The 20,596-nt window shown below is 38.8% G+C and overlaps 1 protein-coding gene across 11 annotated transcripts in view; it reads right to left on the reverse strand.

Moving 5' to 3' along the window:
* Positions 1–4,727: 4,727 nt before the first annotated feature.
* Positions 4,728–20,596, reverse strand: part of acaca (acetyl-CoA carboxylase alpha) — a 42,742-nt gene continuing 26,873 nt past the window's right edge. For 10 of the 11 annotated variants that reach the window (XM_029449025.1, XM_029449016.1, XM_029449019.1 and 7 more), the window contains 11 exons: positions 17,699–17,842; positions 17,443–17,563; positions 15,877–15,973; positions 15,660–15,756; positions 14,715–14,850; positions 14,460–14,637; positions 14,258–14,370; positions 10,023–10,177; positions 8,942–9,112; positions 6,498–6,634; positions 4,728–6,414 (listed from right to left, as the gene is read on the reverse strand). In XM_029449025.1, coding sequence (XP_029304885.1) covers positions 6,288–6,414; positions 6,498–6,634; positions 8,942–9,112; positions 10,023–10,177; positions 14,258–14,370; positions 14,460–14,637; positions 14,715–14,850; positions 15,660–15,756; positions 15,877–15,973; positions 17,443–17,563; positions 17,699–17,842 — 1,476 coding nt within the window. In that variant the 3' untranslated portion in view covers positions 4,728–6,287. Of the gene's footprint in view, positions 6,415–6,493; positions 6,635–8,941; positions 9,113–10,022; positions 10,178–14,257; positions 14,371–14,459; positions 14,638–14,714; positions 14,851–15,659; positions 15,757–15,876; positions 15,974–17,442; positions 17,564–17,698; positions 17,843–20,596 lie in introns of those variants that run through there. The other variant, XM_029449026.1, reaches the window with a different exon arrangement.

Here is a 20,596-nt window from a genome sequence, read left to right on the forward strand (position 1 = left end):
TGTATTCAGTGACTACATTTAAAAGTAATCAGACCTAACCCTGATAATGAGCATGCTGTGCATGTGGTAGCAGACTGCATGTTCTTTAGTGTCGTCTTCTCTTGAAGCCAATCGGTATTTTTATCCTGTCATGCTACATGAGAAAGACATAAAGCTAGTATGAGTGTGTGCCACTGCCTTAAAGTGCATGTACTGCTTGTATTTTGAAGTAGGCAACGCATATTTTCTTTCCATATTTAAAACTCAAATTCAAAAGAGTAACTGGAGATTGCAACATTCTTGTTTTCATTAGAGGACGTGATGCTGAAATCATAGGCTGTCACCATCTGTTTTTTTTTTTGGAACCAGCAGTGACACAAGAAGGTGGACCGACTAAAATATCACAGTTAACTTCCATGAACTGAAAACTCACTGTGAAAGGGTTAAAGTTCTACGACGAACACAGCCAATGTGGTGAACATCAGGCTGTATTGGAGAACACTTAAACAGTAGTGATTGGGATCATAAACCCATTTGTTTACTGAGGCAATAAATCAATTGAGAAGTAGGGTCATTTTCTTATAGACTTCTATACAATCGGACCTGCAACCGGTGTCGTCACCCCCTGCTGGCTGTTAGAGAGAATGCAAGTTTAAGGCACTTCTGCATTGGCTTCATTTTTCAAAATTGGAGGTTGCCGCTTGAGTTTAGACGATATAATGTTTACTACTCTCAATATTTTATTTTAGCATGCTAGCATTTGTTAATTGTCAGGCTGATGAGGATGTAAGGTATTTGCCGTTCCCAACGCCACGCCGCTAGCATGGCTGAAAACTATACTGTTTGTGACAGTAGGCTAACAGTCGACGGTGACTTCTTTCTGCCTGCCTTGCCCACTCTTCCAGCATGCCATGTGGACCTGTCACGGCTCCGCTAATCTCCATACCAGTCAATGACCTACAGTAATAATTGTGATATATGGTCAAAGACCTAGCACCTTGGTTGCTGACCTTTCCCACAATCCCATACTGGGCAACCTTCACCAACCCCACCCCTCCTCTTCTTCAAACAGCCTTATTCGAGCCTTATTACTCCATCCTCCATCCTCCCTCTCCCCCCTCATCCCTGCATCTTGTCGTTGGCTCGATGTACGCGGCTCGCCACACTCCAGTGGCTCCATGAATGTTAATGTAGGGACGGGGGGGGGGAGGGAGGTGGGGGGGGGGGAGGTGTGGCTGCATGGTAGAGGGAGCAGCTTCACCTGGTCTGCAAAGCACAGCTATAAGGAGCTTTTTGTTCATATTTGTGAAGCTATGTTCCCTTATGTTGCAGTAATATCGGTGACAGATAGTGTAGTGCAAGAGCAGCAGTATTAGGACACAAGGCTAACTAGTTATTGTGTACTCAGCTACAGCATATTGATTTCCTCCTGTAGATGAAAAACTGACATTTGATGCAGGAGCTTTGCTGGTTTATTAAAAAAAATGAAACCTGTATTTTTCAGGAAATGTTAAGATTAAAACATGATGAGCTTTTAATTTAAAGTCCCCTGTCATGTTCTGACGCCTTCTGTCTGCAGCACGTTTGTCTGCTTGTGAATTAGCCCTCCTCTCTGTCTTCCCGGTGTTCAGTTAGTCAGCCAATGTTTACCAAGCTCTGACAGAATGAGAATGTATGCATTATGTGGTGATGATCACAGGGGGTTGTAATCTTTGACCCCTGTGGCACGTTCCAAACTCAGATTGAAGATTAAGCCTCTCATGCAGCTGGCTGACAGGCTGCCTCTCTGCCCCTGGAGAGATCCACTGCCTGACTATAACTGCAGGATGGCCTCTCTGCAGCATTAAAGATACAACGCCTCATTCATTTAAATTTTTGATCTAAAGATGAAAATTGCTTTTCCAGAAATGTGGCTTCATCATTTAAGTCTATCAAACATTATAACCCATACACAGCTTTGAAATGCATAGGGAAATCTCGCTCAGAAGCACCACCATCATAAAACTATATGCAAACAAAGCCAGTAGTGTGACAACACTGTTTTACTTCCCATTTGAGATTCAGCTTAAATCCGGCTAGACTGGGACTCATGTACTGTTTGATCAAACTATATGGCAGCAGGTTCTGGGTACTAAATATAATTGAAATGGACTGCTTTTATAACTTATAGACGCAAATGCATAGGCATTGGAAATGGGGATTTACATGTGCATTTTGGTTGAAAATCAAGCGTCTATATTTACCCATCTTTATTCATGATGTAAGAACTTTTGATTTATAGGCTTTCATTGAGTTTTAACTAAGAATGTACTTTTACTGACTTCACAGAATCACAGGCATTATAAGACTTGTTGATACTAAAGCACAATTAGAAATGTGTTTAAATTAAGAGCACTTTTAATAGGTGGACTAAAGCTTAAGTTAAATATGAATTAAGAAAAGACACTATAGGTGGATATATTACATGTCAAATATACTAAACTAAACATTAAATATGTGTTAATTTGCATTTGTTTTGCAAATCTGAACATTGTATAAAGCCAGGTTCAAAATTCCTCAAATTCTTAAAAACCTTTAGTATTTTAGCACACATATAATAATGAGACTGGAAAGTTTCTGGCTCAGTATGAGAACAAACTCATTTTGAGAAAACAGCCTTTAAAGATATGTATTGTGAGGCAATATTTAATTCTAACTTTTGGTGAATTTAGGAGAAATCTACAGACACAAATAGACAACGTGTTAAAATATTAACTGTGTTAAATGTGTATTTTGGATTTTTTTCTTTCCACTAGTCTGAAAAAAAGACATGTTATGGAAGCAAAATAGACCAAACTCTCAAAATTGACCAGTGCATAAAATAAAAAACATTTCTATGAAGTTTCTTGCTTTCAATTATGCTCACTGTTTGAAATTATTTAATTTTCCTAAATGATAATTATATCAAATGTACTTTCAAAAAGCAAAGGAAACTCCACCTTAGTACAAGCTGTATCACAAGCTTTTAGCAAACTTAGCAATGCATTTTATAACAGTGCTCTCAATTCCAATTATATTGGTATGTTTATATACTTAGTAGTATTAAAAAATCCATATTGATAATATTGCTAAATAAAAAGGTGCTTTTAATGCTGTAACAAGAAATAAACATGTATACTCATACAGGATATTGGGAAAACTAAATGAAACATTTCACATACTTTGCTATTAGTATACCTTAAGTATGGAAAAACTTGGGACAGTATATTGTATAATTAATCAGTTTTGCTTCATTTGGAGATAGAAAATATTTTGTCGGCAACTATTCTCATGCAAAACAGTTTCAGTTAATCTGCATATGAGGTTGCCTTGACATATGCAGACTTATGACCCAGAGGTCACATGTATCAAGACTGGCAAGAAAAAAATACCAACAGCTACTCAACTCAAATGAAAAGTGTCTTAGTGTGTCTGGTCTGAAATACACTTTCCAAAAGGGTTGAAATGTAAAAAGGCAGGCGGGCAGGCAGGCAGGCGGAGATGAGATGAGCCCTTCAGAGTCCTCAGCCTGGAGAGAATGAGAACAGCTGGGGCCTGGCACTCCCTCTGTGTCGGTCTACTCTTTGTCACGGGCAAAAGACTCTTGTTTTCAGGCAGTAATCAGACAGCCCTGGGGCTCTGTAAAGACCCTGTTCCCTTTTCATCTCAACTGTTGCATACACCCTGCTAATTGGAATCCTGTAACTGGGTCACAGGCATTGTCTCTCAAGTGCTGTCAAGTCATTGAGACGCGTGAATGTGGAATTATGGCTGCCTCAGATGCATGATTGAGTCTCCCCCCTGCGCTATCTTAATGCCTCTATTTCAATCTCATCGCAGACACCGATTTTCTCATTTTTTTCCCATTAATATTTCTTGCTTGTCCCTGCTCGGTTTTTGTCACAGTTCTGCCTGAAACCAGCCGTCACTGGGGCTTGGAAACGGGAAAGTAAAAAAATAACATCGTTTTTAATTCTGTAAATATCAGCCTAGCTCCGTAATTGTAAACACAGGCTTTTTTTTTTTTGACACTGTTGATGTAACTAAATGTACTTTATTATAAATCTTTGTAAATAGAAAAAGGACTACATTAAGCTTTTTCCTCAGCCGTTGAGGAGGAACTCAATTCTGCAGTTTGTCTGTGATTAAAAGAAGAATTAGCCAGCCTAGCATGGCACCACAAATGAGCAAAACCCTGTGGGAGACCAGAGAGACCAAGCAAGGCACATTTCCAATTATACCACCAAATGACTCATTTTCTTATTGGGCCTCCTTTAATTGTGGTGGGTATTGGGTGCATGCAACTCAATTTGTCTCACATATTTGTTGGTAGGATGGGTAAAGAGTTGACAGAGCCAAGGGGATGATATGAAAGAATGAGACAAAAAAAAGGATGATAGATCCCTCAATATTTGTTTGATCTGCTTCATCCTCCTTAATACTGTTGAAGTTTAAAAGCCAGGAAGAAAATGCCACTTTAATCATCTGTGGATTGAGGAATGGGAAGACTATCATTTTCAAGTAATCAGAAAATGTCTCTCCAGAGTAATAGACTTTGTTCTGACTGCTGGAATTAATGAGGCTTCCAGTGATGTGATTATCTGTCCAGAGGATCATCAATATATAAAAAAAATAATTGACAAATTAAATTACTGCAATTTCTTGGAAACTTGAGTTTTATGCAACAAAAATAAAAGAAATTAAAGTTTTTTTGCACACAAACTACAAACTGAGTTGGGTACGCTTTATTAAATTTGCAGACACAGTTAGAGTTCATCACTGTAAATTCTTCTCCATTCTTGTATAGGAAACAAACAGTTACTTATAAAGCAACCGGACAACATGTCAATACAGGCACATAAAAGGCACAGCACTGACTACAAAGCCATTTCACATTGCTGACGTTGCATTTTCTGCAGAGCATATATGACACGATGATCTATGGGAATGAATTCAACATTATGGTGCCGTTTGCCTACCATTATGTACTCTAGTCTCACACAGTTGCCACAATTTGCCTGTCTGTAGTTAACAAACTCAAGTAGAGAAAACACGATTCAAACATGGTTCTTAAGAATTAATATTAAAAATAGGTAACATTTCATATACATGAGGTACAGACTTTAAATAGAACAGTTAGTGTGGACTACAGTACAAAATTAGACATCATATTTGTCATGTAACATGTAAATCCAGTAAACAGAACACATTTAATGAGTTAGTCATCTAATTAGTGCAAATCCAAAAATATTTATTTTGTTAAAAAAAAAGAAAAAAAAAGAAATAAACCTCTCCACTTGCAGTAATTGGTTTTAAGCGCAAACACTATAACTAGTTGTCAAATTTTATTTGATTTTATTCTCAGCAAACACTATTATCCACTCTCCACTGCTCATTTAAACTATTATCACCTCTGTCTTTATTACAGTTTGTACCACTCAGTGCGTGTTTGTACTCAAGATGCATCAGTTCAAACCACACGTTTGATTCGGGGTGAGGGAACAGTAAACAGTAAAGTGCATCTGAAGCAGCATGTGTGTGTACTGTGAGAGTGAGAACAGAAGGGACAGCTGTGGTTTTTGTTGTGAGGCGAGCGGCCCGTCGCTCGCTCGCTGCAGGGTAACTGTGAAACAGTTGTGGTCTAAAAGGGACCTCGTCCCCGCTCCCTGCTGAGCTCTCCTTTCCAGATCTGTTATAGTGTTCCCCGTCTTTGTTCAGTAACAAAGTGCTCCCTGCTTAGGAGTGTAAAACCCCCTTTTCCCACTAATGCCTCCAGCGATGTGTTGTCATTGTCGAGTTGGTCATCAAAACACTTGTGAATCTTAACAAGCATATGTCACAAACCAAGGTGCATTGTAATATGACAACATTCTGAATGTATTGTCGTGTTGAGGCCCCTGACTATCATGGAAGCGTAAACATCCACTTGTGCCAACACCAAACATATTATTACATATTAGATTTTTTTTTTTAGTTATTTTTTTTTTATTTATTTATTATTTTTTTTAATTGCACTTGAATACAAAATACACAGATTTATCTAAACGGTAGCGTACATGTAAGACGATTTTACAAAATGTCGTAATTGATGTCAGTCATCGGAAATTCTTGCTTAGTGAGAATCATAGCCAACGATTCATCTGGTAACCTGGCGGCTGCCATCACGTTGGCTCCTCCAACCTCAGGTTCCAGCCCAGGAGCGGGTCTGGCTGAGCCGGCCTCCTTTTGGCTGTCGATTCAGCCGCAGCTGCGCTTCAGCCAGGCAGGGTAGGAGAGGCCAGGCTCCCCCCTTAGGAGGAGGCCGACGTCTCCATTGTGGACAGGATGCGGACCACCTCGGCTCTCTGTGTGGGCGAGATGTGCTGGGTCATGTGCACGATAGAATCCATGGCAACCTCTGGATTGGCTTGAACGAGGCTGGAAATAAAATGGTAAAACAAGATCAAGGAAAGGAAAGGAACTCTTCACCACATTGAACCCAAATTGTTTAGAAATATCACCTGCGTATCTGCTTGAGGATGTGGTCTCGGCGGATGTACTTGATGTTCTCGTCGACGACGGACCTCGCGCCCTCCTCTTCAGCGAGCTGCCTCTCCAGCCATCCCACCACCTCTTCATTATTATCCCACAGATAGGCCTGTATAACGCAGAAGGGAGAGAGAAGAGGAATCATTGTGAGCGAGATTACTTTTTGTGTTGACATGCAGCATCAAACACAGTCCCATACGACGAGTCTCATTTATGTTGGTCTGAAATGCCCAATTTCAACATTTGGGGGTTAGGGTGAAATCATAGATTTTCAAAAATAAAAATCTGGCCTACGTGGCGTTACATCGCCAGTTTATCCAGCGTGGCACATATAAATCCAATTTATGATTAATATGCTGTTATCTTCTCTAGTTTGTAAAAGTCCATCCACGCATTTAAAGTTGGGCTCTCCTGCCATAATATTTATTAAATATTTGACAGTTTTCTTTGTGCCAATGAGTCAAAAAAATAAGTTCTTACTCTTCATGGACACGCGATATTGAAAAGGCATTATGTATCCCTCTCCAAAAATGTTTGAAATATTAAGTTAAATATGTGTTTTTAGATTTGATAGTCCTTTATACATACATGAAATAATAATTCTACTACTTTTTGTATTTGTATGCTCTTCAGAAAATGTCCATCAAACCTGCACTCGGTTATATTCTTCACCTTTTTGTTAACATAATGCCGCATCTGCAGTTATCGATAGAAGTCTTTCCTGATAGGGATTTCTCTTCGAGCCTTTCCAAACAGAACAGTGTTCCTTCTTTATTCTGTTGCAGAGAACAGCTATTCCTTTAGCTGTCCAATCCTTAAATATAATCTAAGTCTGTCATATGCGCACAATTTAGGGATTGCAATATCTTCCTCTGATTTGTATTCTATAACTGTTTTCGTATTTCTGGATAAATATGGCTTAAAATTGTAAATGGGAATCTTGAGAAAAAGAAAACAATTTGAACGCTGTATAAAAGTATGTATAAAATATGAATCAACAACTAATATCAACTACAACAAAAGAGATGGACGGTCACAAAGTGGGGGCCGGATGTCTTGTTGACTGGACCAAATAGTGAAATTAGTATTCATGAGTGCTGGCATCTCTGATCCCAAACAAAGCCAGGCTGGAGGGCTTAGCAAAGATTTGGGGGCTGAGGGGTTTAATGGGCTCTTGCCTTTTTTATGAACAGTCCTGCTTGAGGTCCACAAGAACATTTAATGCCCTTATTAATCATTTTTAATCTGTTTGCTTTTAATTAAGAAACAGCGTGTTGCTCTCCTATCTGCACGTGCCAGGGCTGTGATTAATTGTGGCTTAAGACAGCCAGTCCTGATTGGGATAATATATTAGAGAACAAGAAGGCCACTTCTTAGAAGATCTAAAAACGCTGGGCCGGGTCCTGTCAGCCCTGAGGCCGGTCCTCTGAGCACGAGACTGGGCCGGAAGGAGCGCCATTTATGGATCTCTGAGGTGTTTGTTTTCATTAACTAGCAGTTATCAGTCCATCTGTATTTCATCACTAAGATTCAATAGGAAAGCGTATTACTTATTTATCTGGTCCACCTTGAGGAGGAATAGAAGCTTCAGGATAAATAAAAAAAGGAGCAACCTCTGTAATCATTCCCAGCGGCCAAGAGAGTGTTTACATGAGCATCTACACACTTCCCTGACTTTAGTTCAGAACTAGTCATTTAATACCAGACAATATGTCAAAGACTCAATCGTTCATCACAGAAGTCATCACAGGAGATGTGATGACTTTGGATACGAGTAGATACTTCAACTGTATAAAATCCAAATATATATTCCAAGTCTTGTTGCTCAATCTTCATCAGTCTTTTGTTTTGGTGTGAAACTGATTGACGGCATTGGGGGGAAAAAAAACACTTTTCCAGATTTCTGTGGATGTGAAGCTGCGTATCAAGGAAATGATGAAACAGATACTGTAGTATTCTATACCGTTGTTTCCCCCAAACAATCAAGTGTGGTTTGAACTTTGACTTTATAGCTTTTAAAAGAACTTTGGAGTAACGATATGGTAATTCTAATTAATTAATTAATACTCTATAGAACCACAAACCCCCCATTAACATGAAGCTGAACTGACTAACTCTTGTTCGTCAGTCATACAAAGTAACCGACATGAAGTGAAGCAGCACATGACATCGTTTTCATTTTAAAAAGGATACATTTCAAATCTGTGCAAATGAAATAAATTCTATATTAATATGGTTATTTTAAATATTTAAGTTTGAGCTGTATTGAAGTCCTTTAAATAAACCCTGTTTACGTACTATTGAAGTCTATGGCGTATTAATTATGGTTTTCTACATTTTACACTTTGCTCTGCGATCTCTCACTATATCTCTCTGAGTATAGGGGGGGGGGGGGGGGGGGGGGGGGGGGGTTTACCTTGACGGCCCCCTCGGCCTCCACAAACCAGCGGCGCAGCATTGCCTGGATCTGTCCGTCTGTCAGCTCGCTGTTGGCGGCTTGGATCTTACTCTTCACTGTGTCCTCCAGCAGCAGACGCCGCAGGCGCCAGTAAAAGAAGAGACGGGACGTTTGCCAATCAAGGATATCCTGAGATCCAAAAGACAAAAAAAAAAAAAAAAAAAAGGAGTGTCAAAGCAGCTACTGTTATTAGAAGCTACTATCACCTTCCTTTTACAATTCATCCAATGTCATCGTATAAGTCAGTGCATTTCATTCTTTGTGAATTTAAAAAGGGGAAAATGAATCATTTTCTGCCCGTCTCAACCCATTCCTGGGATGTCACAATGACATAGAACTCATTAAGGAAATCAGACTACCTGGCAAGAAGGTCTGTGCTGTACATTTGCCGTGATTTGAAAAAATGGCTGTTTATTTTTGATTACACAATCCCAGGCTGTATATGTGTGGATTAATAAAACGATTTACAGAATATGAAACTGCTTTAACACAAATTACACTCAATTTAAAAAGCTCCATTCCAGTTTGTGAAAATCTTTTCATTTGGTTGTGGGTTTACGTGTGTCTCACTGTTAATCAGGTCTCTGTCCGTTACAGAAATATGTGCTTCTTTATCTTGTAAACTGACGATGTCATTTTAGAAGCATCGCAGGTTTTATTTTCTGATGCACTTGAGTTGAGCAGTCTTTCCTTACCATGTGTACAAAATACACTGCTCACATGACCAGAAGGGTCTTTCACAGATGGATGGCAGTCAAAGTGAGTGCGTGTATGTTTGCGTGTGAAAGATGGGAGTGGGAAGGCACAGGATGAGATTGGGTCTGCCCGCGGCTGCTCTGTGGTTTCTAAGGTGATTGACCGAGGTCATCACAAGATAATTATGAGGACGAGTCTCACAGCCTGGTGAGACCAAACATTATTCACATAGGCAGGTGCAGCAGCAGCAGCAGCTAGACTGATACTCCCCTGTGGGCTTTTCAGGTTATTCACATACCGCACGCTCACACTGCAACGATACATGCCTGCAAGAAGTGCTCACCGTTATTACGCCCTTCTCCTGCATGCGACCTGGGGTGTCGTGGAGGTCTGCAAACTGCACGGCCACCTGGTGGTAGATGGGCAGGAGAAACTCCTCACGCTCCTTCAGCTTGGTCTCCAGCTCTTTACAATCGGGGGGACTCAGCTCTGGGGTTCCTGTTGGAAAACAATACCATAAAAATAATTTGCCAAAAACTGCCCGTATGCCTCCAGGTTTAGACGACAAGCCGAGGATCTGGGCAAGGAATCGCAGTTCATGCTAAACTGAATATATGGTTGCAATGTTTAGTCAACTTTGAGTAATTAAGATGCTATGCAGTTATTAGTCAGCTTCATAATGCAGTTGTGACAAAATAATAAAAGCTTGATTACAGTAACCAAACTAAATCATTCGTAGCTTGTGTTTTATCTAATACTTAACACTTGAGATTCAAATTCTGTAAACATGTCCACACTCAATCCCTGCTGGGCTTTATAAAACACCAGTAGTGCAGCTGTTGTAATCTTCTTCTCAACATTGAATCCAGCAAGTATTTGTTTTGGAGGTGCACATTTTGCTGTTTGCTGTCCCTGTATTTTTATATCTTAAAAAGTGGAGGCCACTGACGGCAATCAAAAGGCCAATAATTGAATGTCAATTTCTCAAAATGGTTGCCATCGGCAACCAGTATCGTCAAGCCCGGCTTGTAGGTACAGGAAATAAAGTCAAGCCAACAGTTCTGTCATCACATTTAGCACTTTAGTACTATAGTGCTATAGTTGGCCTTTCCTTATAGTCCCATTTGGTGCAGTGATGATCACACCTGCAATACTGCATGAGATCATCTCCGCACATTCGTTGTGTTTGGATTAGTTTTTCTTTTTGTGCTGGTGAAAGTAACAGGAGTGCATATAGTGTGTGACATGAAATATAAACACTATAATCATTGTTTAGTAGGGGTGTGTGAATCTTTCAGTATCTCATGATTCGATTAAAAATGCATTCAGTATACTGTATACTGTATACTAAATACTGTATAATAAATACTGTATACAGTATACTAAATACCGTATAATAAATACTGTATACTGAATACTGTATACTGTATACAGTATACTAAATACTGTATAATAAATACTGTATACTGTATACAGTATACTAAATACTGTATATTGTATACTAAATAATTTATACTGTATACTGTATACTAAATACTGTATACTAAATACTGTATACCGTAAATACTGTATAGTGTATATTGTATACTAAATACTGTATACTAAATACTGTATATTGTATACTGTATACTAAATACTGTATACTAAATACTGTATACTGTATACTGTATACTAAATACTGTATACAGAATACTGTATACAGTATACTAAATACTGTAAACTGTATACTAAATACTGTATACTGTATACTAAATACTGTATACTGTATACTAAATACTGTAAACAGTATACTGTATACAGTATACAGTATACAATATACAGTATACTGTATTTAGTATACAGTATTTAGTATACAGTATACAGTATTTAGTATACAGTATTTAGTATACAGTATTAGTATTACAGTATACAGTATTAGTATACAGTATTTAGTATACAGTATATAGTATACAGTATTTAGTATACAGTATTAGTTAGTATACAGTATACAGTATTTCGTATTCAGTATACAGTATACAGTATTTAGTATACAGTATACAGTATTTAGTATACAGTATACAGTATACAGTATTTAGTATACAGTATTTAGTATACAGTATACAGTGTACAGTATTTAGTATACAGTATACAGTATACAGTATTTAGTATACAGTACACAGTATTCAGTATACAGTATTTAGTATACAGTATACATTATTTAGTATACAGTATTCAGTATTTAGTATACAGTATTTAGTATACAGTATTTCTTATTTAGTATACAGTATACAGTATTTAGTATACAGTATTTAGAATACAGTATTTAGTATACAGTATTTAGTATACAGTATACAGTATTTAGTATACAGTATACAGTATTTAGTATTTAGTATACAGTATTTAGTATACAGTATTTAGTATACAGTATTCAGTATTTAGTATACAGTATTCAGTATTTAGTATACAGTATTTAGTATACAGTATACAGTATTTAGTATTTAGTATACAGTATTTAGTATACAGTATACAGTATTTAGTATACAGTATTCAGTATACAGTATTTAGTACACAGTATACAGTATTTAGTATACAGTATTTAGTATACAGTATACAGTATTTAGTATACAGTATTTAGTATACAGTATACAGTATACAGTATTTAGTATACAGTATACAGTATTTAGTATACAGTATTCAGTATACAGTATTTAGTACACAGTATACAGTATTAGTATACAGTATTTAGTACACAGTATTTAGTATACAGTATTCAGTATACAGTATTTAGTACACAGTATACTGTATTTAGTATACAGTATACAGTATTTAGTATACAGTATACAGTATTTAGTATACAGTATTTAGTATACAGTATACAGTACACAGTATTTAGTATACAGTATTTAGTATACAGTATACAGTATTTAGTATACAGTATTTAGTATACAGTATACAGTACACAGTATTTAGTATACATTATTTAGTATACAGTATTCAGTATTTAGTATACAGTATACAGTATTTAGTATACAGTATTTAGTATACAGTATACAGTATTAGTATACAGTATTTAGTATACAGTATACAGTATTTAGTATACAGTATTTAGTATACAGTATACAGTATTTAGTATACAGTATTTAGTATACAGTATACAGTATACAGTATACAGTATACAGTATTCAGTATTTAGTATACAGTATACATTATTTAGTATACAGTATTCAGTATTTAGTATACAGTATTTAGTATACAGTATTTATTATTTAGTATACAGTATACAGTATTTAGTATACAGTATTTAGAATACAGTATACAGTATACAGTATTTAGTATACAGTATACAGTATTTAGTATACAGTATACAGTATTTAGTATTTAGTATACAGTATTTAGTATACAGTATACAGTATTTAGTATACAGTATTCAGTATTTAGTATACAGTATTTAGTATACAGTATTTAGTATACAGTATACAGTATTTAGTATACAGTATTTAATATACAGTATACAGTATTTAGTATACAGTATTTAGTATACAGTATTTAGTATACAGTATACAGTATTAGTATACAGTATACAGTATTAGTATACAGTATTAGTACAGTTCAGTATATAGTATTTAGTACACAGTATACAGTATTAGTATACAGTATTTAGTACACAGTATACAGTATTTAGTATACAGTATTCAGTATACAGTATTTAGTACACAGTATACAGTATTTAGTATACAGTATACAGTATACAATATTCAGTATAAAAACAAATACATTCTTGGAAGTTGTGAATCAATTCAGAATCTTAGAAGATAATTATCTAGATGTTTCCATGAAATGATTTGTTTATCATCGTTGACTGTCTTACATCATATGTTGAAGGGCTTCTATGGAAAGAAAACACTTAATTTGCTTGTCACATAGCGAGTGTGTGGTTGAGCGAGAGAGAGAGAGTGACGATGGCTCCATCTGTTCCATTTAGTGAACATCATCTGCATAGACGGTTGTTTAAATCACACAAGTATCCCACTGTATACGTGTTCTGAACTTTTTTATTTTAAAATCGTAAACCGCCAGGGATTTCTCACCGCAGGTATGAAAAAATCCATACTGTCACATCCCTAGTGTCATTACCATCAAATCAGCTTCTTCATGAGCATCCAGCGGTGAATTAACTCCTGCTAACAGCGTTTTGTTTTAGAGCTCCCCCAAACCCCTGGCTGCTGTCACCAAAGACTGATTTCTGTCAATTCCAATCTATAAGCTCTGAAACCCACCCTAGTAACCCTCCATTCCTCCAGTTCGCCCACAGCGGCGAGCCCGCACATTGAACCACAGTTGCTCTGAGCCTGGAGGAAAATCAATAGGCTGTGCAGGAGAGACAGCAGAGCTGGTGATTGATCTGAGCAGGCTGTGATTGACACGTCTCCCGAGGGAGTGCGGTGAAGATGATACAATCAACACCAAATAAAGAACGGCAGTGAACGCACACATGCTCCTACCCGATAGATTGCTCCTTACTAAAAAATGAGGACAAAGCCGAAGGGGGACGAAGACACCAGTAAAAAGCTATAATTAGAATTGAAGCGGAGGTCTCACCCAGTCTTTCAGCCAAGCTGCTGTAGACTGGATCCACACGTCTCATCGTCTTCACCAGGTCCTTCCTCCTGAATTTGATCTCCACGGTTCCTTCAGGCTCCAAAACTCCACCTCTGGAGACAAGAGTGATTTAAATGAACAAAGGGGGGGGTTTCATAAAGATGATACTTGATCTGCTCTCCTTTTTCAGTTTCCAACTCACCGGCTGTCCTTGTCAGCGTACATCTCCATGTGACGTGGGTTGATGGTGGGATCTATAACCACCCAGGATCCTCCCCTCAGCTCAGCCTGGGGAGGAATATAGACCAGTACCGGCTGCTTGTACTCCCTTAGTCCATCCACAATGTAGGCCCCGAACTTCAGCACCTGGTCGTACATATCTGAAAAGGAGAATTGTATGTGAGATACTGAATGCTTTTAATCCCAGATTGACTGGTTGTCACGGAAGCAGAAGTACCTTTCATTCCTCCAGAAAAGCCCCTCCAGTTGGCAAACACCATAAGAGGCAGGCCCTCTCTGTTCAGGTCCTTAATGGCCTGGGCTGTTTTGAAAGCAGAATCTGGGAACCACACCTGTCCGGCCTGCTGGATGATCTAAATATACAAATCAGAAAATCAGCATCAGAACCTCTGGTTTCTGTAAATGTCAAAATACCCGAGTTAGGGGTGGGTGATATATCGAATATACTCAAATGTATTGCGGCTTGTTCCACGTGGGATGAAGTAAATGACTATATTACCAACATAGAGTACAAATATTGTCACTTCATATTTAAAAGCAGCCAGTTTGAGGTTTGCTTTGGCGTCCTCTGCCTCTCACAGACACTCTCCGTGGAGAGTTTGTGTGGCGGTATGAGCATGGATGTGCGTATGAGCAGTTTTTTTTTTTTTTTATATCTGGAGGGAAGCAGGGAACAGGGAAAGAGCCTAGAGAGAGCGAAAGCAATTAAACACTAATGCAAGTTTAAACATGTCGAGGTCGCCTCCAGTTAGAAAAAGACGGTCAAAAATATTCCCCCAATGTTTTGTGGTTCGTGTATTAATTTAGCACCTAACTAAGACAATAAAGTTCCTTATTATCGAGGAAAACATAAAAAATAAATAAATAAATGAATGAATAAATAAAATAAAACAAACAAAAATGATTAAATATTAAATAATCACAATCATTATTTTTGTTTTAAAACTACCACCTGCAAACTGTGTTTCAAAGAAAATAAAAATTGAGCAAATAATTAGTAAAGAATACATTTACAAAGACCACCACCTCAGAGTGTTGAAATTCATTTACTAGAAATATCAAGATATGTATCGCATATTGCAGCATAGCCTAAAGATATCGAGATATTATCTATAAGCCATATCGCTCAGCCCTAACTTGAGTGCATTGAGTGACGCCTTACCTTCGCGTCTGAGTCCAGATTGGCTGGATCGGCTGGGATTGACAGCTCCACTGACCTGGTTTCCACGGCGACCACCCCAGTAGGTATCCCACCCAGTCTGTGGAGAAAGGCCATTCAGCGCTGACGTCTACAAAATACCTCAACTACATTTATAGTGCGAACAAGTTCATTATTGGCAGCGTGTCATTGTGGTTTAGTGTTCTGCTGGGACTTTCACCTGGCTCTGCCTACCACCACGCTCTGAGCCCACGGCTGCATGATTTCCATGAAGGAGCCCTGGTCAAAAAAGCCACTCTGCCAGGAACCCTTTGGAGCTGTACACACAGAGAGGAATCGGAGGAATGCGAGGGCAGAAAGGTAAAATACATAAATGAAAGTGAAACACGAGTTATTTATTGCAAAATGGAAATGCGACTGAATCAATTGTCTGAACATATTCTCTCCTTCCATAGTGTTTTCAAAACCTCTGGCTTTATTCCTCCTGCAGTCCGAGTTGTGTATTTTCTCCATCTCCCCCCCACACCACCACCACCACCACCACCACCACCTCAGAATCTGTAATCTTGGCAGCAAACCATGATGGATGACTGCAGAAGGAGGCTTATTCAGCTCTTTTTCTGCCTGTGCACCCTGAGAAACATGCCCAGCCTATGAGGTTACCATTCAATTAAGCCTCGCCACTCATCACTACCAGAGACGTTGACTGGCTTCCCACGCGGTCCCCCCCAATCTCTTTCCTGTCCCAAGCTGTAATTACACTGATGTAGAACCTGCTCAGTCCTGACCTGCAGTGTAAAACACGCTGGATCCATTTCGGTGCTATCTTGATCTTGCCTTTCGCAGCATGATGTTAGACTTCACTGTTTCTCTGTTAGTTTCTTAACAGTCTCTCTCTAGTAATGAATTATTTCACCCTTTAACCCAGGGGATATTAGGATTAAATGATGAATCTTTACATTTACTTTATAAATAACACACAAAAAAACAGGAGCGTGGCTCTTTACAACTGCTGATAAAGCATTTTGAATGAAAGTAATTAGTAGAGGAAATGAGCAAAAGGGGAAGTGTATTAATCATCATACAACCAGAATGCTCTATGAAAAAGGAATAACACTTTTAGAGCAACTAAAGTTTTAGTATTTGAGGTAGACACCCAGAGAATGACTGTGGTGCTGAGCGTTTGAATGTGGGGCTGCAACTACAATACGAGTCACGATATTTAAGGGCTTGACAATTTTTCTCATTTTGGTTGAAAAATATATTTTAAAAGATCGTGGTGTGACTTTTTTTGCGAGGATCTGTACCGATCCAAGGTTTTTTTGTTAAGCCTCTAGAATGCGATTTGCAGGACATCTCTGCAGCACCACAATATCACATTTAGAAATGGCATTTTGAGACATATTTCACTTAGTGATGATTATTTAGTTATAAACATTGAACTGAAAAAAGTCACAGTTTTGTCCAATCGGAAATGTCACGATATTTAATTTTCAGTAATATAAAAACTGATTGATTAATTAATTAATTAATTAATTAATTAACTAACCTTAATTAAAATGTTTGGCATTTATGCTTCATAATTGATAAATGACTTAAATGATTACCGATTAGTAGTAGATGAATGTGAGAGGAATAAGGCTGCTTACTTAATATTTACCTACTTATTAAAGATCTGGCACTACAGAACAACCAGCTGAACAGAATCTACCAGAACCTTTCTGTACCTACCTGCCAACTACAAAAAGGAGCACATTTCCATCAAAAGATTTCTCTATACACTCACTCTGGCTGGGACGTCCTGCTAGCATCCAGCGAGGGTCATACGGAGCCTTTGTAGGCACAAACTCCACTAGCCGATCTATGGGATCCTTGGCATTGAGGATGGGCCCAGGACTAGATTTACACTGAAAGAAAGGAACATTTCCTAATTTTACGTTGACAAAAAAAAAACAACACACGGCTCTTCACACTTAGATACGGTCACTAAACACACCGATACAGGATGCAGCATCCTATTCAAAACAACAGCCAAACCTTACCAAGGGCATGTAGGAAAGCCACTGCAGAAGAGTGAAGACTCCCTCAAAGTCATCACAAACAGCACAGTGGGTGACACCATTGTTGTGCATGATTTGAATGCCACCCAGTTGGTTGTTGGATGTGTACACCTCTCTGCCCAGCACCTGTAGTGGGGGGGGGGGGGGGGGGGGGGGGGGGGGGGGGGAAGAGGAAGGTATGGATTTTACATCAGGCGGAAGAATAAGACTTTTCTGTGGAATCCAACATTCTGATGGCATTTATATTTTCTTGATTATTTGTTTATAAAAGGTCGGAAACATTTCAGTTTCAGTATTTATGGTTTTTAAAAGAACATGTTTACATGATTCAATTCTCACACATTCACTGTATCTCGCAAGTCACACTTTGGCTGAATTAATCTGGTTTATTACGGCGGTAATAACCCAAAAATAAACAGATTTTGCTGTGATGTAATTGCAATAAACAGATCAAAAAGGGATAAAGGACAGAACTACATAATTATGACAATTAATCACGAGTTTGAATTCATGCTTGGTCAGGTCTTTCCGCAAGACGACAAGCAAACAACTTTTGTTTTCTGAACGGAGTTTGGATCAATCAGGGTTTGGTGTGAACGCACCATAAGCGCTCCTCCCCCAAGAAAAGCCCAGTTTGCTTGGATTGGTTTGCGAGACAAATATAGTGCATCTTTGCAAAAGTAGTTCTCAAGCCGTTGGTGGAGGTATATAGATGGGGGCAGTATATTCCAATACCCTGCATGTGACATAGGCAGGGGAGCTCCTGCTGAATCGAGGCGTTGGGAACCGAAACGCTCATTACTTTTTATAATGATATGTCCCCATGAAGCGCCTAGCAGCAGAGTCTTTGACAATTTGTTAACAGTGTAAGGAAGATTTATTAAGAGTTAGAATTATAGCAGTCCAAACGCGATGACATAAAAGCATGTACAAGCGTCTCAATTTCATGTCTTGACACAACAGATCAAAGTTTGGCTACGTTTCTTAGGTGACAGAGAAGACAAGGTTAATCTGCTGTTCACGTTGTGCAACCTTGGCCTGCAACAGGATGGGGGGGGGGGAATCAATGAGATCGCACACAGGCACAGACCTGCCAGGTAACAGCAGGGGCTCTGCATTTCATGCCGCGTCAATACAGGTGATCAGCAGCCAGAAATCTCTCCACCACAGCGGTCACAGGTGGGAGGCAGCATGTGACACTCTTCCTTGGGGATTTTCAGACTTCCACTCGCCCTTTCCTCATCCAAAAACTCAAATAATTCAACTGGCATTCAGCCTTTTTTGTATCCATGGGAATTCTCAATGTATCTATATCTCCATCGACCTGTTGTGATAGAGGCTGTTGTATAAGGCTGAGCTGGAAGCCACCAAACCGCTCTTACCTTCAGAACTGTCCCTATGACAGCCGGAAGTCGTAAAATCTCCCTCCCAGCCCACCCTATTTTCATAAGCAGCCTAGAACAGGTGGCAGGGCCCTGACATGGTTCCATAAAAATCAGAGAGGAGCTCAATCCCTACCCTCAGCTCTCACCTTTTCAGCCATCATTTACTTTCTTTATTACCATTAATGGTTACGTATCTGGCTACAAATCTAGGGCACTCTCCTAAAGCTGTCAGGAAAGCCTGCGGCCCCAAGAAACATTGCAGTCACCTTGACATACACAAAACCCCAGTGCCTCTGGCCATCGCCGGATTCATTAAGATTCCACAGCACAGAGAAGAGGAGGGGATGTAGGAGGAGGAACAGAGGGAGATGACGGAGAGGAAGAAAATGAGGGGCGAACTGGATGCAACAGCTCACTGGGGTATTTATGCCAGTAGTTACTATCCACTCCCCATGAAAATATGAGAGCTTTCCAGCAGCTAATGGAATGATGATCTCTGGGTGGCAGCCTCCTGCTCTCCATTAAGTTTCAGTTAATAGCCAGGAAACCACATGACAAACAGGCAGGGAAAGAAAACACGACCCTATTTCTTGCCCGTGTCGCTGGTGAAATCAGTGCTATTTTAAAGTAAACACAATCGATTGTAAACAAAAGGATGCACCGCAATACATCACCTGCACAATGTTGACACTTGTCAGTAAACATTACTACAAGTCTTCTCCCACAAATAGAGCTAAACACTGGGGCCATCTAAAAACAATTGAGCTCCCAGCAAATAGGTGTGCCATCATGGGGCCATTTGCATGATTTGTCATGTTGCGATCTGTCATCTAATTTGAAATGGAGTTATCTTAATGCACTGACAAGGACAGAGAATGGAAAGCAAGACAAAAGGAAGTAGTGAAGCGTGATGGCACGCACATGCACGTACAACACACACACACACACACACACACACACACACACACACAACACACACACACACACACACAACATGCATCCATTCCACACACCAATCAAATGCTTGCAGAAAACAATCTGCCTCAGCAAAACTTTTCTTTTTGATTAAAAACAAATGATATGGTTGTCCTGCACTGCAGCCTCCGGCATGTCACTCTATTTCTATGCAAATACAACTTCATGGTTCACTTTCAATTATTCCACCGTGAGTGGCAGGCAGGCCTGTGGCTGGGATCGGAGAAGGAATCCTAGTAGAACAGAATGAGGCAGGAGGAGGCCTGATCGGCGAGTTGGAACGGCACCAAAAATCATAGTACGCTTTTTAAATGTCTTTTTCTTAGATATATATATATATATATATATATATATATATATATATATATATATATATATATATATATATATATATATATATATATACACACATGTAAGCACACATCTACCCTGTGTCGATTCATATTTTTAAGAATCTGCAGTGTCAGTTAATTTATTATAATTTGTTATGGGGCGATCTATGATTTTATAGCCGTAAAAA

This window comes from Cottoperca gobio, chromosome 14, assembly GCF_900634415.1.
Source record: "Cottoperca gobio chromosome 14, fCotGob3.1, whole genome shotgun sequence".
Classification (NCBI taxonomy): domain Eukaryota; kingdom Metazoa; phylum Chordata; class Actinopteri; order Perciformes; family Bovichtidae; genus Cottoperca; species Cottoperca gobio.